Source organism: Neovison vison, chromosome 5, assembly GCF_020171115.1.
Source record: "Neovison vison isolate M4711 chromosome 5, ASM_NN_V1, whole genome shotgun sequence".
In the NCBI taxonomy this organism is placed as follows: domain Eukaryota; kingdom Metazoa; phylum Chordata; class Mammalia; order Carnivora; family Mustelidae; genus Neogale; species Neogale vison.
This window is the reverse complement of record NC_058095.1, coordinates 54,899,332-54,923,084: the sequence shown is the minus strand read 5'-3', so window position 1 is coordinate 54,923,084 and position 23,753 is coordinate 54,899,332. Positions and strand designations below refer to the sequence as shown.

Below are 23,753 nucleotides of genomic sequence, written 5' to 3'. Positions count from 1 at the left end.
AAAGGCTCACCGACGCGATGTGGTGCACGGCCAGAAACGGGCGGCGAGGGCATTCACGAGGCCAAGTCTAAAATTTAATGAGGAGTTCATCTGACCCATCTTACGGAGACCAGCACTGCCCGCAAGAACCTGTCTTGACGGGCTGCCTGTCCCATGGGCCGCTGACCACTTCACACGTGAGCCGTGGCCCCGTCGGAATCGATGTTTCCATCGCCCCACAGGGCTAGAGCCGGCCGCTCTGGATGCTGCAGGCCGGACAGGTACCCCCGGGAAGGGTAACTTTGTTAGCATGGGGGTGAATGACACACTTTATATTTTTGAAAACCAAGAAAAGATGGTCTTCCTGTTTCTACTTGGCAGCAAATCCAAACGGAGACTCGGTCATGGGGCTCTTAGACGGGACCGGCTGGCATGGTGGGGGGGAACCAGGAGGCCCAGCGCCCCAGCACACCCCTGGCAACCACAGCCGCGCCCTCGGCTCCCTTACCAGGCCTCAGTTCCTCACTCTGGACACTCCAGGCCCCAGGTTGGGTCCTGCCGGAGGCATAAGCTCATATGATGAAAGGTCCCCAGGTGGCATCATGGCAAGTAAAGAAGAGAGATGCTGTGTGATCTGCAGGGAACCCGTGCCAGGGTGGGAAGTCCAGGCCCCGGCTCTGGTCCCAGGGGGCTCCCATCACCTACCGAAGACGCCACGTCCTGAGCTGCGTCCGGCAGGGTGCCAACACCTCGCAAACACTCCTGACATTTAGGGAGGGCAAGTGACTCTCCCAAGGCCTGATGCTGGCCGCAGTGGGGCCGGGACGAGCGCCCGGGCTGCAGAAGCGTGGGGGGCGGCCCCGGACCTTACCTCCATTTCCTCCACCCGCAGCATCAGGCTCTCCAGATCCGGGCTGCCTCTGCCATCCCCAATGGGCGCTGAGGTTTCCGACTCCAAGCTCCCATGGTGGGTTGTGGCCCAGGGCCCGTGAGCAGCGTTTTCCAAGCAGTCCCCCAGCTGGTGAAGGCCGTGGGGTGCACGGTCCAAAGCTGCAGCCTGTAAAGGGAGGTGGGTGGAGAGGCAACGAAAGATCTAAAGGTGGCCGGTGGCCATCCCCTCCGTTGCACCCCTACCACGCCAGCGAGCCCAAAGCAGCCACATCAGCACAGCGGCCACCAGCCACTCAGATGCTTCGGCAAACCAGGCACACGACCGAGAGCAGCAACTGCCAGCCAGTGAAGCACGCGTTCGCATTGTGCCACACCCAGAGAAAAAGCCCACTACCCCACGGGTCAGGCCTAGATGACAGGTCTGTTCTCGTGCGGTTCCAGGCTTTTGGAAGAACATCTATTCATGACGTCACGGGGCTCCTCATGCTCTGCCCTCATGCCAGGCTCTCTACCCTTCACCCGGGAGCACTTCTCCAGCTTCTCCTGACCCCGTGCCGATGACGCCCCACAGCACTCTACTGTCTGCGAAGTGTCTGCACGCTCTGGCTCTTCATACTCAAGGATGCGTCTGTGACCTGCTCTGAGGGGTTATACGAGGAACGTGTGCTGGGAAGCAATGGCATCAGGCTCCGGAAGGAGACATTTGTGGGGCGCATGGTCCTGGCACTGCCCGCTGTGCCCACAAGCCCAAGCCTCGCTCTCACCCTCAGCAGGGAGACGGGGGCCGTCCTGTCTCGGAGCTGGAAGGGCTCGTGAGCACGGGCGTGGGGACGTGACCCAGCAGTACCCCCCGCAGCAACTCAAAAAACCCTCCAGCAGATCAGAAAAAATATGTGTGTTAGCAGCCAATAGAGAGAGGAACAAATGCCCAACCTTAAGTTAAATAAAAATCAGTCAAATAATCGGACAACGGAGTCACAGAAACATCTAGAACAAAGGAACCCAAGAACACGGGTCCGTTAATGCAGACGCGTGTCTGCACGTGTCCCATTTCTCATCTACGGACAACATGACGTCAGGAAGCCCGCGTGCCCTCAGAAAAGATGAGGACGCTCCAACACGCTGATCCAGAGGTCACCGGAGGTCACCAACACAGAAAGACGAAAGGTCGCTCCCGTGCAGGATGGTCTAGCTTCCACACCACACTTGCGCTGAATGACTGCATTTAGCCACATGCACATACAGCTTTCAACTCAGAAAACACTCGAGCGTTTCGGAAAGGGACCCTTGAAGTGCTCATGCCGTGTCACAAGTGAATGCGGCGAGAGTGGGACACGAACATCTCCTTCCCTCTCGAGATGGGACTTAGGAGAGTTTACATGGAAGGGAAGGCCCCCAGTCCTACAGGGTCACAGCACACGCCTGTCCCCACGTCGCTGGGCCGACTCAGTGATTCTTCACATGCACACCCTCCCGGGGCTGCCTGGAAACCTCCACGGGGATGCCCACGTCGAGCCCGGGACACTAGATGATGACAGGGCTGCAGTCCTTGTCACTAACTCTCCCTGAGACCACCTAGTGTCACGATCTACACGGTCTAATTCTCACGCGCGAGGCTGGTAACCTCAAACCCACAGCTGACAGCTCTGCTGACGGCCCTGCCGGTCCCTTGGGGACGCCGCCCTGGCTGAGACGCTAGGCCAGGAGGAAAGATCACTTGGGGACAGAGCTGCAGAGGGCACACGGGGGCTGCACCGGGTGCGTGGGTCACGTTCTCAGCTTCCAGCCTCAGAAGCCATGGAACCTGTGACTCGTCACAAGAGGCTGGGGCAGTGAGGTGGGAGCCGCACCCACCAGGCTCTCAGGAGGCAGCCAAGCACTGCCTGAGCAGCAGCGTGGGACACGCCCTCTCAATCCGCACTCCTCCTGACCCGGTGTCACCAGGCCGCTACGGCTTGGTCCCACTTCCCCTACGCCTGGGCCTGCACACCGGCTCGGCCCCACGTCCAGGTGCAGACAGCCACAGCCGCTTTCCAACCCGGCGGAGACCCACCCCCACCCCCACCCCCACCCCCACAGCCCAAGCCCCCGCCGGGCAACAACACTCCCACGCGGGCCAGACACAGGTCCTCTGGGGGGACACGCAAGGGTACCCAGCCACCCAGCACGTGCTCTCGTGCTCCCCAAATCGTACCGACCCTTCCCTGCTCAGTCCCGGGCACCGTCCGGCACTCAGTGAGCGAGCCTGCCTAGCAGTGAGCAGGGGTCCCTCAGCACAGAGGACATCAGGCCCGTTGCAAGCAAAGCCAGGCTGCGTGGCAAGATGAGACGGTGGCTGCTTTCGGGCTGCAGGCCACCAGCACTCAGAGCCACACGCCACAGCCACATCCTGTCCTCAGGAGAGAATGGCACCACGGACAGCACCCTGTGGCTCCTGAGATCTCGCTGTGTGTGTCAGCCAGCCAAGAAGAACCATCGCCGCCCTGTCCTGGAGCAGGATCCCCAGTGCTCACGGGAACCCGTGTACTTCCCTTTTGGCCCGGGACACACTCATGACACAAAGGCAGTGTCGGCAGGATGCCACCGCGCACTCACCTCCTCCGCGGGCTGGCCAGTTGCCACATCTGCTGACAGCCGGTCCCTCGGCTGATGATCTGCTTCCTGAGAAGAGCTGATCCTCTGCAAACAGACAAGCATGACCCGTGAGCCATCATGATCTCCGGTGTCGGCTGTGGCTCCGTCAGGCTCCGCGGCAGTTCCTGGCTTGTGTCCTCGGGAACAGAAAGGCCGCATACTGCTCTTGGCTTTGTGCCCCTTTTCCTCCTCCTCCACTCTGGCCGTGTGTCTTTCAGCAGCTGCTCCACATCTCTGTGCCGGTTCACTCAGCAAGGAGACAAGGAGGCGGCCGGCTGGGCCGGGGACAACCGTCCCTCTGCTCTGCCCTGAGATGTCCCGGGACTCTCGCGATGACTACGCACTTCTTACACTGGAGGTACGGACTGCAATGGTCATTCAGGGCCCCAGAACACCATTTGTTCCATGTGAGATTACAACACTCCCCATGGCCCCCATGTGCACGCAGACAAGACTATTCCACAGTCCATGCCCTGCCGGCCGGCGCTTCCGGCTCACCGCCCACGGGAGGACCGCAGCTGCCGGTGACATTGCATGACACCTCCTCCTTGGGGGCGGGGGGGCGGGGCAGTCTGCACACAGGCCTGGGCCCGCGGGAAATCGCGCTGACCGTCCCGCCCACGGAGGTGAGCGCGCCCAGGACTCGCGCAGACACAGCAGCACCGACACCACCGCAGATCTACCTCATCAACAACGGAGCCTGGAGCCTCAGCTCATTCCCTAAACTGAAAGCTCCCCTTTCTCAGACGTGAGACTCTCTCTTCCTGTCTCGGTCCCTTATGTGCACTGCGGACCTACCCGTGGACTCCGCGGGGCCAGGCAGCACTGCAGGCAGACCACACAGCACAGCGTGGCCCGGCAGCCACGAGGCCTCACGGAGGGCCACCTTTCAGTCTGGCGCTTCCAAGGGCAAGCGATGGTGTTACCTGGGCCGTGACCAGAAGAGGCTTCAAACGCTCCAGGACCGCCTTCTCCACCTTGTCTGCTAGCTGGGTGTCTGACAAGCTACGTGGAAATAAAATCCAAAATTAAGATCCGACGCAAGAAAACATCCTAGTCTGCATATTTAGGTACCGCTCCGGGCGGAGGGAAATGAAACGACTGTAAAACCACAGAGCTGCTCTAATCTTGACAGCCACACGATGTCCCAGGGGTCTTGTTAAAGAGCAGACCCGCGGTCGGCTGGGATGCAGCCTTTCCAGCAAGCACCCCGCAGCCGTGCACCGCCGGTCTGGGACCCGCTGAGGCCACTTCTGACGTCTCAACGGGTACGCGAGGTTCTCAGTACATTTCCAAAGAGAAGTGACCATCTTTCAACAACTCGAGGACACAGGAGACCTAACAAGTCAAACTGATTTTGTTCCTTCTCCAAACCCCACTATCCCAGAGTCAGACACAAACCCACAGAGAGGAAGCAAAATGCTTCTGTAAAACAGGACAACGTGGTAACAACTGTGTCCAGCAGCTGAGCTCAACTCTGAATGAGTCATGGGGAAAGCAGAGGGGCCGTGCGCAGCCCTGCTGACTTCATGGCACAGGGCTGGTGGGAGCAGGCAGGTGGGGGCCTGGGGGCAGCCTAAATGTGGGAGACAGGAGCCTGGGGGCCCCTCTCCAACTGGCAGGGAAGTCTGGCTGACCCTTTAGGAGCGTCTCTGGACCCGCAGGCATGCTGGACGCTCCTGGGACACTGGCCACCAGAGGCTGAGCGTCCAGATGCTCTGACCAGCCCCAAGGAAAGGACTAACCACCCTCAAGGCTCCCTCACCAGCAGGGCGGCCGCTCGCCCCGGAGTAAACCGCAGCCCAGCAGCCCTCCCAGTGGACAGCATGAGAACGGCACGTCTCCGCGGGGAGAGAGACACATGGAGCTGCACTGGTGTCGACACCGGCTCAGAGCAGGCCACCAACGGGAGAACACAGCACAGCGGCAGAGCACTTGGGGAGAGCACGGACGATCTGTGCGGCCGTCCGACAGAACACCGACAAACTCCTCTCCGTCAGGACCCAAAACTACTTCTTCGTCAAGACCTCATCCGGAAGCTCGCTCGCAGACAAGCCCTCGCTGCTGCATGCCCGTCTGTGCCAGATCACGCCCGGACACGGAGAGCCTCACAGCCGGCACGACAGCACACAGCCTCAGCCGATGCAAGGAGGAGCACAGCACGGGTGCCACCACACGCTCACCCCAGGGGCCAGAATTAGCAGACAGCAGCAGATGTCAGCGAGGTCGGGGGATGGAACGGAGCCCCACACTGAACGTGGGACCCCACCCCGACGACACCTCCCCGACACGTATGTGGGACTTGCCCGTGACCCGGCCTGCCGATGGCCTGGGAGCCAGACGCCGCACTGCCTGGGCCACGCCCCTCACAGTGGCAGCACCTCAGCCCTGCACAGCAAACCATCAGGGATATGGCCGTCGGGGACAGACTCACAGGTGGGGGCGATGGGAAGACGAACGGCGGAGTTGGGACGGTGGTTCACTCCAACAGGGGAGGAGTGACTGAGGAGGAACCAGGAGGGACTGAGGATGGACAGTCAGTGGGGGCCCACTCCCATGAGAGCTGTCGCAGGAACCTCCCGTCCCTACTACTCTGGGCCGCGTGCATGCGTTTCTCACAGACGACCGCCCAAAGGTTTGACGGGCCCAGTGGGCTGCCGTCCTGCTCCCTGGCCAAAGGACAGCGGGTAGGGGTCCCAGGGCTGCTCCTGAAGGCTAGGAGGCAGAGGAAGGGACTGCCTCAGCAGGGCCGTCCCATCACAGATGCCATGTGTGACCGCGTGGGCAGGTCGGCCAAGTGAGGCCCTTCCAACCCCACGGCTCTGTGGTTGTGCACCTGTTCCGTCCTGTCCGTCCGAAAGAGACCGCAAGAGCGAGTGGGCGGAAGGGACAGAGGGAGGGAGAGAACCTCAGGCAGACTCCGCCCCAAGCAAGGAGCCCGACGCAGCCCCGATCCCAGACCCCAAGACCAGGACCGAGCTGAAACCCCTTCAACCGAGCTGAAACCAAGTTGGCCGTGCCCCCCGACCACGCCCCTGCCATGGTGTAGCTTGAACCCTCAACCACAGACAAAAGAGAAGGGCGCTTGTGCCGGCCAGGGTACAAGCATGTCATGAGGGCTGACAGCACACACGCCATGAGGGGAGCCGCAGGGCAAGCTGTGACCAGAGGCGGGAAGCGGCCTAGCCGGCCCCAGGGCGCCAGTGACCCCTCTGACTGCAAGCGTCTGGCTGGGCGCTAACTCCCTCCACTCTAGTCAACCCTGAAGCAAAGCTCCTGCACAGTACCCAGGGACAGATGTACGTCCACTCCACCGGCCGAGAGCAGAGCACCCAGGGACGGGGGACAAAAAGACACAAGGCCGACCTCTCAGCTTTCCCAGCCCCCCGACAACATTCGGCATCTCTGCCCAGGAGGGACACTTGGTAGCAAAGACCACACACACGTCCACGTGGCGAGGCAAGGCCGCAGCGGTCCAAGGGGCACAAGCACGCAGACCGAAGCAGCAGGCAAGCCCTCATGACTCCCGCTCAGACGCAAACCCCCACCTCCATGCCAGCTTACTGGTCGTTCCCGCTGCCTCGAGCCCCACCGGTCCCTCTGTCCCACCGGTGTCCACAGAGAGCGGAGCGGACCTCGGGGACAGTACAGAGGCCCAGTAGCCGTCCTGGCCCCACCCGCACCCCGCTGGGGGCTGCCCAAGTGTGCACAGCCCCTGCCCGTGGGGAGTGGCCGCAGCGCTCCACTTGGGACACGGGCACTCACCCCCGCCTCCGCGTCTCATCCGAGGCTCCGGCTTTCAGTTCCTCCAGCTCCTTCACTGTTCTGGAAGTTTCGGCATCAAGCCAAGCGAGCCTGCTGGGCAGTAAGCGGTATCAGACCACCCTGCCTCTCCCTGCACGCCGCCCGGGTCAGGGCCGGGGCTGGGGCTCCACGGGGGACCCCACCTCTGCCGCGGGAGACCCCACCTTTGCCGCGGGAGCTCCTCATGGGCGGCTCTGTGCACACGCACTCCCAGTGAGTGTGGACGGCCACCCAAACCACCCACGCACACTCAAGAACGAGGGCTATCGCATGGGGGGCTCTGTGTCCTTTGGTTTGGGACACGGGACTAGCATCCGATGACACAACAGTCCATAAGGCAAGAGCAGTCTTGTCCATGTGAACGCAGAGCCCCACCATCACCACTCCTTCCAGAACGTTCTCATCTCATGCCCGATGGGAGCCGGTCTCTCTGCACCAGAAGCAGCCCGTCCCCTTCCACCCACCGTTCCTCACCCTCCACCTCCACCGCAGGTTGGTTGGAACGGGCCCCTCCTGCAACTGTAAGTAACGGGGGCTGGGATTTGCTCTTCCAGCCATTTCTGGAAGTCTCCGTAGAGCTCACCGCTGCACTGCACAGACAAGCAGCCGGTGACAAAGCACCCACAGTGGTGAGGAACAGAGGGAAAGGGGTCACCGTGTGCATGGGGCCGTCTGGCAGCAGAGCGAGGCCATGGGGCAGCAGAGCGCAGCAGGACGAGCTAGCATCGCATGCACCAGACCCTGGGTGCCGGGGCCCCTCCTTTCCCAGAGGTGGAAAACCGGCTGCACAAACCTCACGGCTTCCTGCACAATGGCATCCCTCCGTGGACTCCCGTCCAGAGCCTTGTCCTGCCGCGGCCACGCCTCCTTTGCAGCACTCTTGGGGCTTGGCTTCACCTTCAGCCAGGCAGCACTGCGAACGCAGGAGAGCACCGCTGGGGGAGCATGGTGGCGCTGCCGCCGGCTCCCGCATCACCTCCCGCCCACGCGCCGCACGCCTCCGGGACACCCCCTCCCCCCCCAACTCGGGGCTGCAGCAGCATCCGCCCACGGAGGTCCACATGAGCCCCCAGCGGAACCCGTGTCTTTATTCCAACCTGCGCGGGAAAGCACGCGCTTCAGAGCGGAGTCGTGAAACCAGGCCTGACAGTGGATCCAGCCCTGCTGCATCAGCAAGACCTTCAACGCCCAAGTCGCCGCCACGTCAGCTCTGAGGGCTGACGAGCAGGCAGAGCCACGCACTCGGCCGGCCTGCCGGGCTGCTCCCCACCACCTGCCGGCCCCCCCGTGGCCCCCAGAAGACCTGCCAGCCTCGCTCAGTGGGACGGGCCACGCCCCCGCGCGTGCTAATGCGGAGACAGATGGTAAAGTCCGCTTCCTCCTCACTGCGCCCAGTGGCCACGAGAGCCCCATGGTTTTAGGATTCATAGTTTCGACTTGAGATTAAGATTCTCTTTAAATACTCATCCCCCAGCAAAGACCAACTGAAGGGTCCCCAAGACCTTCAGGGCTGAGGCCCCACGCTGGCACGGAACACTCCGCACAAGGAAGGCACAGCTCCAAGCACTGGGCTGCAAGGTCCCCTGTACGACACAGGTTGGCGCACGCCTGCGACCCCCACACAGAACCACATGCCCACAGTGGGTCAGTGGCCACGGGAGGCTCCCGCCCCCATCCCCGTCGGAAGGACAAAGGCACCAAGAGGCTTCTGAACAAACATTCTCCCATATTTCTCAGCCGCAGACGCTTCTGTGCTTAGTGGGAACTCGGGCCGCAGCTGTGCATCAACCCTAAGCGACAGGCACCCGCCCTGCGGAGCACACACCCCACCACGTACCACTTGGGAGACGCTGGCGGGGACGTGGGGTTCGGAGGCACCCAAGGGGCCCTGCTGTCCCTCACAGGCTGCTGGCTCACTTTCAGTCTGGAGGACACTGTCGTGCGCTGCAGTCGGCTTCTGCTCTGGGACCGGGTCGGTCCTCCTCTTCCAGCTTTGTGCAGTCCCTGCAGGAGACGGACATGTGCTCGAGAGCCACACGGGTATCAGGGAAGCTCGCCTGAGGCTTCGGGAGTCCCCATGCTGCACCAGAAGCCGGCGTGGAGAGCACGCAAAACCTGGGGGCGGGTGCGCCTCACACCGAGCACGCCTCACGCCGAGCGCTCCTATACCGAACGTACCCGCTCTACTCTGCACCCCCAGGCAGGTGATGGGAGTCAGGGGAAAGGTGAAGCTGGACACCCTGCATTTACTACCCTTTTACACACACATAAATACACACATAAAATACATTTATCCTTATGTTTCTTCTTAAAGGAAAAAGAGAAGCTGCATGACGATCTTGGTTGAAACACGTCATACCTCATCTGTGCACCGGGACAGACCTCTTCCCATGCTTCCAGAAGGCTGAATGGGCTCATGGCCCAGGACCAGTCCTGCCTGCCTGATGATGCCCCACGAGGCGGAGTCAAGCCAGGACCTCAGTCCCAGTGACCAGCGCTCCACACCGTGCTGGGGGCCACCTGACAACACGCAGGCCCACCAGCGCCAAGCACACTGAGGGTGTTTGGACCGGGAGGCCGTCTTCTAGTGGGTTCTCCGCTACAGTCACGCCACAAACAGAAGCTTAGAGTCTGACACAGCTTCAAGTCAGCTGCCTCCCAAACCCACGGCAGTGGCCCTGTGAGGCCTTTTCATACCAAAGGATGAATTACCGATGTTTATCCTCAGCAGGAAGCAGACCTCAATCCCCTCCAATCCCACACTTCTGAAGCAGAAGCAGAAGCAGTGGAATGTGAGAAGAGCCTGCCCGACGAAGGCTGTGGTGTCAAATTCACGCGCATCTCTCCAACCAGGACAACAGAGACGCCCGGTCCTGGGAGCAGTATTAAAAACTCTTATTTTTCCTTAAAAAGCCAAACACTAGGAGTGCCTGGGGGGCTTAGTCGTTAAAATGTCTGCCTTCGGCTCAGGTCATGATCCTGGGGCTCTAGGATAGAGCCCCGCATTGGGCTCCCGGCTCAGCGGGGAGCCTGCTTCCCCCCTCTCTCTCCCCCTGCTTCCCTCTCTCACAGCGTCTCTGTCAAATAAATAAATAAAATCTCTAAGGAAAAAAAAAACAAACCCAAACACTACCCAGAGCCAAGCTAAGTTAGCTGTTCGGACGGTGGGCCCAGCTAGTGGACCATGGGCTCGGCCGGCAACCAGAAACACGGGCCGCAGAAGGGGCCGCTCCGCACCTGAGGTGGCCTCACTGGCGCCCGGGCCTCCTCCTTCCGGAGCACCACACTCCTGGTCGTGGACCTCCCCGCCGCAGCTCCGGCTCTCGCCAGGGCCAGTGGATCCCCCGAGAAGCTGGCGCTGTGGTCTGGAGCAGACGGGGCTTCTTCCGGAAGGATCTCCGCACCCATCACATCCAGCCCGTTCTCCAACCTCCAGGTCGCAGCAGGCGCTACCCCAGCGGGACAGTTATCTGTAGGACATTTCAGAAGGACAGAGAAGCTGCAGACACCTAGCCGAGCCTGCCAGCAGAGATGCATTTTACTGCCAAAGTCACTCCCCACTCTGTGACTCCTACAGGGACCCACAGGCAGAGACCTGCAGGCCATGGCTGACGCCCAGGCTCCCCCCGACGCGTGCTCCGACGCGTGCTCCTTCGTCATTCCTCAGACCCCAGCCCTGACTGCCCCTACCAGCCAGGGCAGACGTGCGCTATCCCGTGACTGTGACAACAGCGCCTCCTGACCCACCCCTTCTTCGTCTGCGGTCACCCCACCTGGCTACCAAATGTGTTTTTTCTAAGATGTAAATATTCAAATTGCCATTTCTTAAAACCTCCATCCATCCACGCCGTTCAATTTGCAGCGGGAAAAGAAATAAAACGGTCTTTGATTGGAGATGAGATGTTTTCCATATAGGAAATCCAAGAGGATCTATACAGAATTAAATGAGGAAGAGGGTTTCTGGATGAGAAAAAAATACACGAAAATCCATATCATTCCCATGTGTATCAAGATGACCAGAGAGAATAGAAGGGAAAACATCCCGTCAGTGTCGGCAGCAAGAACTCTCAGGCACTCAGGAAGAAGACTAACAAGATGTGTTCACGCTATTCTAAAGACAGGAGAGAAGATCCGAGTAAGTCGTTTCTGTGGAGGTGCGAGCCCTCCCCTCGGCAGCCCGTCATTTCGAGCACAAATTCAGCTGGTGTCCCAGCAGGCCTCTCAGTGGGTCCCAACAGGCTCACCCGAAGTGCTTCGCAAAACCCCAGGCCGGCCCGACAGTGCCTGAGAAGCGCAGCCTTCTTCCCCGGGAGGGGACGGACCCCCAGGGTTTCCCCCACGCCCTGACCCCAAGGCTGCGCTCAGCACAGGGGCCAGCGGCCGGCCTAGGGGACAAAACGAAACATGCGCAGGGCTGCACCTTCTGACTTAGGGTCCAAGATTGGGTCTGTCCCTTCCACTCAGGAACAGGGGAACTGCTCCGCAGAAACCCATTTCCCTGGCAACGCAGGCCTGCTCACTCCTCCACAACCCGATCACTTTATTATTTTAGAAATGGACAAAACTCATTTTTAGGGGCACCTGGGTGTCTCAGTGGGTTAAGCCTGTGCCTTTGGCTCAGGTAGTGATCCCAGGGTCCTGGGATCAAGCACCACATCGGGTTCCCTGCTCAGCGGGGAGCCTGCTTCCCCTCTCTCTCTGCCTGCCTCTCTGCCTACTTGTGATCTCTCTGTCACATAAATAAATAAAATCTTTAAAAAAAACCAACTCATTTTTGGGCGCCTGGGTGGCTCAGTGGGTTAAACCGCTGCCTTCAGCTCAGGTCATGATCTCAGGGTCCTGGGATCGAGCCCCGCATCAGGCTCTCTGCTCAGCAGGGAGCCTGCTTCCTCCTCTCTCTCTCTGCCTGCCTCTCTGCCTACTTGTGATCCCTCTCTCTGTCAAATAAATAAATAAAATCTTTAAAAAAAAAAAAAAAAACAAGTCATTTTTAATGGCCAACTCATTTTTAAAGACCTATTTCCTCAGCTAGCATCTGCCTACCACAACCTGCCCCCCCGCGGTAACTTGAAATTGTGGCAAGGAACTAAAAACACCTGCCACATTTAGGGCACTTCGGGATTATCCGATGTGTCACTTACACCCGGGTCTGTCCCGCAGGATAAGGACTAGTGTCCTCGCTTCACAGACGGAAAAACAAAATGCTGAGAGACAGCGTCCTCTGCCCGGAGTCACAACATGCATCAGCACTCCCACTCTGCACGTTGGTTCCGCGGGAGCTGCAAGCAGGCAGCTCTCTGCCCGCTGCCCCCAAAGCAGGCGCTCACTTCCCCACCTCGGCTGCGGGCACCTGCGCTCTTCTAACCCAGCTAGGAGACGCGTCTGCGCAGGCCCGGGAAGCTGTCCGTGTCTCCCCGGGGCACCCGGACCGCAGCATACTACGTGGCTGGCCAGGAGCCTTCCCCACCTCAGACACATTGCCTCCCGGAGCCTGTCTCACAGGCGTGGGAGGGAAAGGCATGCCCACCTGGGGCTGCGTTCTACCGTGTAGCCATGAGGGGGAGGGACAACCACACCATGCGACGTGCATGTCTAACCGCTCTCCAGCGAGTTCGGAGACATCCACGCCAGGGCGATGCACAGCATCGGCAGCAGACTGGGACACAGGTCAGATGCACAGCGACACGCAAGCTCCAACCCAGCAGAGGAAATAGTGACCCGCGAAGCTGCTGATGAGCACAGGAGAGTCCGACGCAGGCAGAGAAAACGTTGGCAGATGAGACTCAGGAGCCGAGGCTGAACGTTCAAGGGCGTCCTGCACCTCGGACACCAGAGCGGGTTAACCATGCAACAGCCAGCTACTCACAGGAGACGCTCCGAGCCTGGCAGTGGAGGACAGAGCTCTGGGACGGGGCGCGAGTATGGGTGAGCGCCACGCGACCTCATACGAGCCCCACCTGAGGGGCCGGCCCCGAGGTTCCAACAGGAACGATGTCACAGCCTCGAAGGCCTAGTGTTTCATGGCTCAGGTTCCAAGCAGACAAAGCAGAAGCCCAAGGAGAGCGTGAGTCTCACACTACACGAGACACTCGAGCCGTCGACAGATCGTACACAAAGCCACAAGAGCACGGGAAAAAAGGCAAGAAAGGAGCAAAGGCTGGAGTGAGCCAGGGTCATTCACGATTCCACACACAGCAGAGCACAACCTGCTGACAAAATGGTAAGAAAACAGGAGCATCTGCAGGTCAGCCAGACGTCTGCATGTCTGCACGCACGTCAGCAGTGAGAGGGCTTCCAGGATGCCACGCACGGGCATGCCGCAGAGTAAATGCAGTGAAAGCTGCGCGAGAGGATCTGAGGACAACTGAGTCGAAGGCTCCGTCTGTGAATCGGGACTTCAGGAGGCATTAACTCGTCAGAATCCCAGGACACTATCAGCTGTCAGCTATCGGCTATCGGCTGTCCGCTGTCGGCTGTCCACTGTCGGCTGTCCGCTGTCAGCTATCAGCTGTCCGCTGTCGGCTGTCCACTGTCTACTGTCGGCTGTCCGCTGTCAGCTGTCCGCTGTCGGCTGTCTGCTGTCAGCTATCAGCTATCTGCTGTCTGCTGTCGGCTGTCAGCTATCCACTGTCGGCTGTCCACTGTGGGTGTCTACTGTCCGCTGTCGGCTGTCTGCTGTCTGCTGTCTATCTGCTGTCGGCTGTCGGCCGTCCGCTGTGGGCTATCACTGTGTGTGTGGCGGGGGTGGCTGTTGGTGGAACTCATATTCTGATCCTGAAACTTCCGTGCAGATGCCGAGGGTCGAGGTCAGCAAAGGCATTCCAGAAGAGCAGGCAGCCGAGCGTCCAGTCAAGAGTCAGAACGGAGACGCTGTGCATGAGCAAAGGGACCAGCAGCAAGGTCCATGGTCTCAGGGACCAGGACACGGGGCCCAGAAACGGACCCACATGTATGGACGTTGAATTTACGACACGAGCGGTATTCTTTGCCGCTCTGAGGAAGGAATCTTTTCAAATGAAACTTCTCAAGGAAATAACGCAGGAAAAGGTCTTAATTCTGGCGTAAGAAAAAGCTTCAATAGGACATAAAAACAAAGGCAAAAAGATGTACAGGAAAACAGTGCTCTGTCGGACCCCAGCGAATGACCGATTCTGTCTGTCCCAGCACCGCAGCCGTGGCAGAAGCTGCAGTAACGTCCCAGTGTGTGTTTACAGCACAGAAAACTGAGGCAGGGCCCACACGCAGAGCAGTCCCAAATAGAACTCCTATAAATCCAATTCTGGGAACAACCAAAAAAAAAAAAAGGAAAGGAAGGAAGAGAAGGAGAATGGGAAAGAGGGAGGGAGGGCAGGCAAAGGACCTGAACTGGCACTGCCCAGCAGGAGGTGTGCAAACGGAGCATAAACACAAGAAAACACTCCCACTGTCACTCACACAGAAATTGTAAATTCGAGCCAGAATGAGGGGCGCCTGGGCAGCTCAGTGGGTTAAATGTCGCACTCTTGGTTTTGGCTCAGGTCTGATCTCAGAGTCCTGGGGTCAAACCCTGTGTCGGGCTCCGCACCCAGCAGGGTCCACCCCCTGCCGCCTCCACTCTCTCAAGTCAATCAATCTTTGAACACAAAACCAGAATGACGGTCTACACACCAAGCAGGGGCTACACTTACAAAAACTGACAAGTGTGGGCAAGGATGGGTGGCAGCGGCTCCCACATGCTGCTGGTCAGCATAAAACCGGTAAAACCACTTTGAAAAGAATCTTCGTTATTACGGTGGAACCAGCCACTACGCCCCAACCATGGTACCCGGGAACACACCCACCACAAACACACGTGCACACGCACCGACAAACACAGAAGAGTAGCCTTCTCGCTATCGCCCAGACCTGGGAAGCCCCAACAGTGAGGACAACGGAGTCGTGCTACGCTCCTACGGTAGGACGCAGCCGCGAGCACCAGCAGGTCACAGCCACACAAATGCGACCCCCAAAAAATGTGAATGGAGAGAGGCCTGTCCTGCGAAAATACGGATCATGCACCTCCATTCCTACAAAGCTCACGAAGTTCCAGATCTGACAGAAACCAAAGTATAGCAAAAAAATCGGAAGAACAGTGCATTTGGGGGAGGAGACGAGGCGTGGAGACTGGAGGGGACTTCTCAGTGCTTGGAATGTTCGATTTCTTGATGTAGGTAGCAGCTCCACAGATGTTTGTTTTCTGACAGCAAACGCAGGGGCACACCCACGTTTTGTGCACTCGTCCAACTCTACGTTCTACTTCAACTGAAACAGGAAAATAAGTTCACTGGGTTCATCCACACCGACATCAATGGCCCATTAAAAAATACAGCATTAAAATCTTGGAACTACTTTAAAACACTATCAATGTATACCTCTATTGGTTTAACTCAAAAAAAGGAAAACGTAGAGGAAAAGAAAATCTCTTCACAAAGCTGGAAGAAGAAACGGAAGATTATTTCCCCCACTTTGCACGCGGACATGCACGAACCCAACAGCAAGCATGACATGGAAACAAACCCCACAAAACCCGGGGCGGCGGTGTCCCCTCTGCAGCTGTCACCCAGTGTTATTCTGAACTAAATTCTGTCCAGTAAAGGAGAGAGAGAAGAACGAAACGGTATAAAAATCGCAAAGAGAGAAGCAGAACTTTACTTATTTGTCGGTGATCTTGTGTATCCAGAAAAACACGGAAGAATTAACTAACAATCTCAGTAATTCATCAAATCTAAAACATCGAGTATAAGACATGCCCTTATTTTATGCACCAACAGCAAATTTGGAAACATGACCAATTACTTGAAAGGTATCATCAACCTAAGAATGCATCCCGATTCCAGGAAAGTCCCACCACTTCACTCAGAACCAACAACACGCAGTGTGGTAGCCGCCCGGGGATCTGGGAAGCATCCCAGGGCTCTGCCGGAAGGAGCTAGAACCCACTTCGACATGCAGTGAAAAGACAATCCTGTTCAAAGCAGGAATAAAAACCATAAAATGAGAAAACTGGAAACAAACCTAACAAGGAATCCAGAAATTCCTACTAACCCTACGTCAGGAATTCTCCTTGGCCATCGACTGTGCCCTTCACCTGCGGGAGTGGACAAAGGGCAGGATGATGTTTTTCCCCCAGGCCAGCCCGTGAGCTCAGGGGCCCATCACCAGCCCCACGGCCTCTGCCCCGGAACCTGACAAGCACCTTCTGCTCTGAAGACACATCATCGCCGTCAACCAACTGTGAAGAACGAGGAGAAGAGCCTCCCGACAGAGGAAAACACGTGAGAATGTGGGCTCCGCGCACCAGGTGCAGGTCTCCGTACCAGGAGAGGGGTTGCAAACCAAGCGAAAAGCAAGTGACTGAGAGAGAGACCTGCCACCGCCCGTGGTAAACCCAGAGAGGAGGCCCACAGCGCAGGAAGAAAGTCTTCACGCCCACAAGCACGACGCCAGCCCCCAGAGGGTGGAGGGCACCCGGAGGAGGGAGCACACGCCTGGGAGCACCGATGACCTTCCTTCCCGGAGTCGGGACAGGACAGGACCAACAGGAAGGGATTATTTGCATCCAGACACTGGAAAAGTCTCCCAGTTTCATGACATAAGGTACTTGGCAAGGACGTGGGAAACATACTCTGTTGCTCGCTGCTCCCCAAAACATCCCTGTAGGCCCAGGTTCAAGGCCAGCCAACTCCGGCTCTGGGGACCAGTCATTAACTGCATTAAACACACACATCCGTCATGTGGGTGTCTGTGTGTGCGTGCGCCTATCGTTAAAATCTAAACAAATATGCGTTTAAAAAGCGGGGTTCTCACTTCCAGCTCTTCAGGAATCTCCTTTAGGGGACCCAAGCACGATGGTATGGGAACTTGACATTCCCCACCCTCCTCTATAGGGACCCTCCTATATGGGAGACCCTTCTTCTACAGGGGACCCTCCCTCTATGGGGGAGCCTTCCTCTATGGGGAATACTTTTCCTCTATGGAGGGACACTTCCTCTGCAGGGGGACCCTCCAGCTTCCCACCCAAGGACGCAGTCTAGCTGCGACTTGCTTCTCTGGGTTCGAGTGCACCTGCTGGTGAGCAGGTTTTAAATCCTGACCTCCCCTCACGCAGCGTCTGTGTCAGCCAGATGACCTTGAGGAACCAGACACCACACTGTGAATGTCTCAGGACACATACCAGCCGGGAGCATCTTCGCCCCTGAAGGCCACCTTGCTTCCTCGGGAAATGTCTCCTTTGCTACAAGGGTTCTCCTTGCACTCTTGGGCGAAGGACTCTGCCATCTCTCTAAGGCCCCACGGCCACCAACAGGAAACCTGCTCCGAATTTCCGTGAAACTTTTCTTCTTTTTTGGTGACAATTTCTTTTCCAGGAGGGATTCCAAAGCCTACAATGAGATAGTCCATTACCGTCTTAGATTATCTCACTGAAGCCTAACTATTCATCACAAACCCGAAAATCAGGCCCCCAGAGACACGCATCACTAGCACGGCCTTGTTTTGGCCAATGGCTGTCGTTTAGCTGGGAAACGCCATTACTGAGGATGCCCGCATCATTAATAAAAAAAAATGTGCACATTATTTACACGTCTAGTCCGCTGAAACCAGCAGCACAAAGCTCAAGAACGGGACGTCTAAAGGCTCTACATCCACATGTCCTAAACCGACCATGGTCCGCAGAGCTCCATGGTCCGCTTTTTACATGTCTTAATTCTCAGTCGAAATCCCACTCACTCAAACGACACTTCCAGTGGGCAAAGGAACCGCGTGTAACATATATTTTCATAAACCACGCAGCATGCCCAGGGCCTTGGCCACCCGGCCCCGCACGGCCCCCATTCCCACAGGACGCAGCCCTCGCTTGTCAGCGGGCAGCGAAGGCCTGGCTTCCAGCGGGTCCGTGCAAACCGACACTTACTTACAGGGAGGCACAAGGAGAGCAAGCCCTGGCAGCTGTAGCCCGTCAACGGGACTGAGTTCCTCGCATTACTGACAGACAGACAAGTATAAGAAGCATCACGTTCAGGTGCTCCTGCTCGGACTTTGAGGACAGGCTCGATAAGCCCTTGAGATCTTTCCAGGACCATGAGGATGTGTTCACGCTGTCTGTGACAGGCAAGTGCCCAGAGCACCAGGTGCCCCACCACAATGTCGTGGGGGGGGTCTGCGCCCAATGACGTTCCCGGGCTGTGTCCTCCAGGCACTGGTGCCTCCTGTACCTGCCCCCAACTCACCGCCCCAGCGATGGTCAAGAAGAGGGGCCACAGGGGCCGCCGAGGGCTAGTCAATGCCCAGAAGGCTCCTTCTGGTGCACCTGTCCTCCCATGTCTCACCAACACGAAGGTTGCCTTCTGTCCGTGGATGGGTGGCGGTGGAGCTAACTCCGGAGACGGGGTCGCGGGGACAGTGTGCAAGGAAAGTGGCGGTGGCATGCTAGTAAGAAAGCCCGCGTGGCTGCCGGCACAGCAGCAGGGCCAGGACGGCACAGATGAGGGCGCCCTGTTCTTGCTGGCTCTGTCCTGACTAGTACCTGCAGGGGAACAGCCAGACATCTCCAGCCAACACACCAGACTGGAGGCTGTGCTCCCTTAGGACTTCAAGCACCTCTTCTTCCTGGAAGCCCACTGGGACTGCACTCTGGCACTCCCATGCAAGCACTAAGCGAAGAGTGCTTTACTGCTCTCCTTTTCTGTGCTAACAGGCTCTCTCTCGAGTGGCACAGTCAGGGGATGGAACGTTCTGCTGAGTCAGCAGACCTGGGTGAGAGCCGACGCCGGGGAGCTACACCCAAGCCGCCCATCGCGGGGGTGCTACACCCAAGCCGCCCATTCTCAAACGAGTGAGATACAACGTTACAGACCCGACTCTGAAAGTGATGAAATGAAAACAAAGGCCGTCCTGCGCCCCCTGCGAAGCTGGAGTTCCCCAGGCGGCAGCTTCCTCCTGTCTTCCCTTCAATCCCAGCCAAACCAGGCCACAGAACGCATCGCCTCCCTGCTCAGACACACAGCCCTCTGAGCAAAACCCGGAGCCCACTCCGTACCTCAATCTGTCGCAGGATGTCCGCAACCACATTGGGGACGGAGGGGTCGGCGTGCAGCTTGGCGGAGCAGAGTGAGAGCTGGCGGATGAGGCCACCCAGCTCCCGACAGCGCGCAGGAACCGGGTGCTCCCCGCGGTCCGTAAGCTGCGTCACCAACACCTGTAAGGCCCGGATGGCTCCTCGGTGGGCAGCTGCCAGCCGCGACATGGCCCATGACTGGTGAGGAAGGACGGGGGGAGCGGGTGAGGCCTCAAACTTCTCCGCGGCGGTCCCATCCGCACCAGCACTTGTGGCCTGTCTTCTTTCCAGACAGCCTCGTACCCTGACACTTGTTCGCAGTAAGGCGATTACGAAGTTGAGAGGTTTTCTCTGACAAAGAGCTTTTACCTTTCTATCGTTTCTTTCTTTCTTTTTTTTTTTTTTAAGATTTTTATTTATTTATTTGACAGACACGGAGAGAGCGAGCATAAGCTGGGGGAGGGGCAGAGGGAGAGCCAGACTCCCTGCTGAGCAGGGAGCCCAATGTGGGACTCGATCCCAGAACCCTGGGACCATGACCCCAGTGGAAGGCAGGAGCTCCCCGACTGAGTGCCCCAGCACCCCCTACTCTCACACCAGCAGCAACAGAATCTATTTTCAGAGTCTGTGCCCTGGAGGGCCACCCCAAATGCAGGATATGTACGCGGCTCGTGCCCCCCTAGACACATCTTTGTAAGAACTGTGCACCCGTTACTGTGGAAAACCCATGCACACAGTCCCTCCCGGACGCTGGAAATGCAACTTATCTACAAGCAGTACTCATGGTGGCAGAACTGTGCCAGCACCTTCTTCGTGTGTCTGGTCTCACGTGGGCTCAATTTATCCAACTCTTCCTGGATCTCCTTCACCTGTTCCGTAAAGGGGGAAAGTGGAGGCCTCAGACCCGTCTGCTGACCTGTCTTGCTCAAATATAACACTATTTAATTCAAGTCACTTGGAAGGAGACAAAGCCCTCCACTCGTGACCCAAAACACGGTCCCCGGCTTCCAGTTCAAGACGGTGAACGGAGCACGGTGTTCCCCTCCCATCCTTGGTCCCAGTGTCACAGGAACGTCCCAGGAGGGAGTAAAGGTGGGGGCGGCACTGAGAAGGGGGTAGGCCACGCTGGGGCGCGGGCTGCACTGTGTCAAGAGAGCCCTGACAGGGTCAGGTGAGTGTTCTGGAACGATCACAGGGGCAGCCATGTGCACAAGCCCAGGACAATATGGAATCAAGTCTAACTCAGATAATTTCCTTCAAATGAAAACATTTGGCTTTCGGTTCAAGCAATAAAGCCAACATGTGACTTAAGTGGCAGGAAAGGAGTCAAAGGTGAGTTCATGAGGAAGGCACCACAGTCAGCACAGACTTATGAAGCATCGCAACGTAAGCAACATGAGCGTCTGTTCACGAGCCCCAAAACGAGAACCTCGGCACGCCTCCGGCATTGCCAGGAGAGGAGACAGCCACGTGACCCACAGTACTCAGCGTCCAGCCCTGCACGGACAGGAGGTAGGTGTGCAAGTGACGAGGCCCCGTCCCTCTTACCCCAGGGAGCCAGCGGGGCCTAGGGGCTTCAGGGCCCCCGAGCCAGCCACTGTTCACCAGACTCTGCCCAGAAACAGGCGCTGTACCAGCACTGCTTTCCAGAGGACTCACACAGGTTCACAAGAACTTATGACCCCAAGAAACCAAAAACCACCTTGAAGGACGTCACCCCCTACCCGCCATACACAGATGTATGTGACGGCAGACAACAAAAGAGAGACCGCGGGGCCACACATTCAGGAAACTGAGTGTCCACAGTGCAGCAGAAGTGACACGGGACACTCTGCTTGTGCCACTGCGACGGGGCCCCCCAAGCCAGCGGCCGCTCCCCCGCTCCCCATACCTGCTGCTGCAGGACATACAGCATCCGGGCTGAGCTCACGGCCTGCTCCTGCCTCCTGACGCGGGCGCGTCGCTCCTCATCGGGGTCCAAAGCCACTTCCGTCCTGTCTGAAAATAGCGTTTCCCCAAAAGTGGATTACACGCTACATAAGGAAATGCATGAAAATGTCCATTATTCCGAGACATCGTGAAGTTAAAGAGCTCTAGTTCTATTTAAAAAAAAAAAACAACAATGGGGCCCCCACCACAAATTCTCCACCAGCCAAGAAGGGAGGAAGGAGTGGGCCAGAGCGGGACTCGGTGGGAAGAGACGCGAGGACCTCCAGCCGAGCTCCCACCATGCAGCGTCCAGGAACCAGACCCCCAGGGGACAGCCTCGGCCACTGCCAAGCGCTGCCCACCACTCTGAAGTTCTTTCTACTGAGCCCAAACCGGTGATGCTTTCTATTTTTTTCAGAAACCCTTTACTGCCTGATTTACTGTTTGGCAAGATTTCTCCGACACTTTATTTTGAATCCGACAGAGAAATCCTTTCTTAATGCATTAAGATAGCTCAAACGTCCGAAGCCCTGCATCTCTGTCAGGGAGACCCTCACACATGGTTCAAAGAACGTGCACTCAGAGAAGCCATTTCTGGGGGACTCAGAGCTGCGCAGGCGCCCGTCACCGAGGCAGTGGTTTTCCAATACATTTATCCCGAAAAGGGTCTGATGCAAAATTCCAAGATACAAGTCAGGAAAAGCCGTGTTTTATTAGTGCAAGTGTATTTTATAAATACAAATATTTAACACTTATTCATTAAGAAACCAAATTATGGGGGTAAAAAAGAAAGGAAAAAAAGAAGCCAAATGATGAAATAATCTTTTTTGAAAAAATCAACACATTGAGATCAGGAGTTGTGGGTACAGACATCGTGTCACAGAGCAACAAGCCAGACCTGCGTCTCACGTCAGCCATGCACTGTGGAGAGATGCGGGCACCGCACGTGTGCATGAATGTCACGGACGCTGGCTCTGACGGGGCTTCAAGCTGCCGCCTTGCAGGCGGTTCTCAGACAGCCGATCCACGGAGCCGCCCCCGGGGAGCGCCTCTGGGCACGTCGGGGCCCCCGGAGGTGGTCCGCAGGGGCCGTGGCAAACTGTGCCCAGCCCACGACAACTAAGAGCAGAAAAAATGTACAGTGTGCACAACGGGTTTTTACAGCTACTTGCCACTGTGGTGACACTTCTGCTATAGTTCGAAACATGGGTTTGGGACAAACTGAAATTTTAAACTAAAAAAATAAACGGGGGTGCCTGGGCGGATGGGCGGGTTTCGCCTCCGATTCCTGATTCTGGCTACAATCAAGTTCTTCACGGTCCCGAGACCGAGCCCCGTGCTCAGCCAGGGGTCTGCTTGCCACTCTCTCCCCCTGCCCCTTCTCTGCCCTCACATGTGCACACGTGCTCTCTCTAAAATAAAGTCTTGAGAGACAGAATAAAATAAACGAGAAATCACCCAAGCCGGTCTTGCCCCAGAGAGTTTGAGGAGCTCTCCAGAAAGGTCCCGGGTCAGGCCACGTCGTCAGAGTGGGGGTCCCCATGCTCCGTCCCCAGACAGCACAGCTTCCAGCACAGGAGGCCACGGGGTGACCCGGCGGCCCACACCAAGGAACGGCATCAGACACGAGCCGCGACACTCCTGCCACCGCCACGACATTGCTTGACACACTCACCAGGAAGACAGGGGACAGAGGTCTTTCTCAGCCAGCCAGGTGCTGTTTTAGACCTCGTGAACTCTGCAGCAACCCCCTCGCCCCCTCAGCCGGCCGCTCGGAAGCACAGACACAAGTCCAGTCTGCCCCATGCCGCCACACCCTCACTGCGTTCTGCGGTCCTGCTGTTGGGCCACAGCTATCTCGGGAAGGCAGCATAAACTCCCCGTGGCACCTGCATGTATCTGCAGAGGGTCCCACAGACCTGGGGGGTCCTAGCAGTGGTCCCCAGGGCTGCTCAGCCCCCCGCTCCTTGCAGCTGGGAAGACAGGCCCCTCTCTCCAACCCACCAGCCTAACCCAAACCCACCACCAGGAGGTGGGTAAACGGGGCAGAGGGCACTGAGCAACTGTGGGGAACGGTGTGGAGAACCACGCACCGCCCTTGTGCTTGGAAGCATGTGCACACACGATGCTCATTTCTAGGCAAGTTAAAGATAATTCTCCAGAGCAGAACACGGCAGGAGGGTCTGCATTCAAGAGCCATCGGACCGGAGGCTGACAGCAGGTGCCCGACCGCGAGGCGTCAGCAGCCGATGCGGCAGCCTGCAGGACGGGGCGTGTTGGGCACCTCTGCCTGACGGGGGCCAGGGCAGGGCCAACTCCCAGGAGGACAGACTCCGGTCAGACCCATGGGCCACCTGCCTTGAGGGCCCTGCTCGCCGCAGGGAGGGGGTGGACTAACCGGGATGAGCGTGATGGGCTGTCCCACACCCACAGAGTCCAGCTG

At 57.9% G+C, this 23,753-nt stretch overlaps 1 protein-coding gene across 12 annotated transcripts in view; it reads right to left on the bottom strand.

Annotated features, from left to right (window-relative positions):
* Positions 1 to 23,753, bottom strand: part of KIAA0753 (KIAA0753 ortholog) — a 42,824-nt gene that overhangs the window by 10,216 nt on the left and 8,855 nt on the right. For 9 of the 12 annotated variants that reach the window (XR_006384583.1, XR_006384584.1, XR_006384585.1 and 6 more), the window contains 11 exons: positions 21,273 to 21,379; positions 20,188 to 20,250; positions 19,364 to 19,579; positions 17,501 to 17,708; positions 10,546 to 10,778; positions 9,146 to 9,312; positions 8,102 to 8,221; positions 7,270 to 7,362; positions 4,431 to 4,509; positions 3,466 to 3,549; positions 851 to 1,036 (listed from right to left, as the gene is read on the bottom strand). Coding sequence is in view for 8 of the 12 variants with exons in the window: in XM_044248846.1 (XP_044104781.1) it covers positions 851 to 1,036; positions 3,466 to 3,549; positions 4,431 to 4,509; positions 7,270 to 7,362; positions 8,102 to 8,221; positions 9,146 to 9,312; positions 10,546 to 10,778; positions 17,501 to 17,708; positions 19,364 to 19,579; positions 20,188 to 20,250; positions 21,273 to 21,379 (1,556 nt within the window). In the remaining 4 variants the exon portion in view is untranslated. Of the gene's footprint in view, positions 1 to 850; positions 1,037 to 3,465; positions 3,550 to 4,430; positions 4,510 to 7,269; positions 7,363 to 8,101; positions 8,222 to 9,145; positions 9,313 to 10,545; positions 10,779 to 17,500; positions 17,709 to 19,363; positions 19,580 to 20,187; positions 20,251 to 21,272; positions 21,415 to 22,768; positions 23,751 to 23,753 lie in introns of those variants that run through there. The other 3 variants (XM_044248851.1, XM_044248848.1, XM_044248853.1) reach the window with 3 other exon arrangements.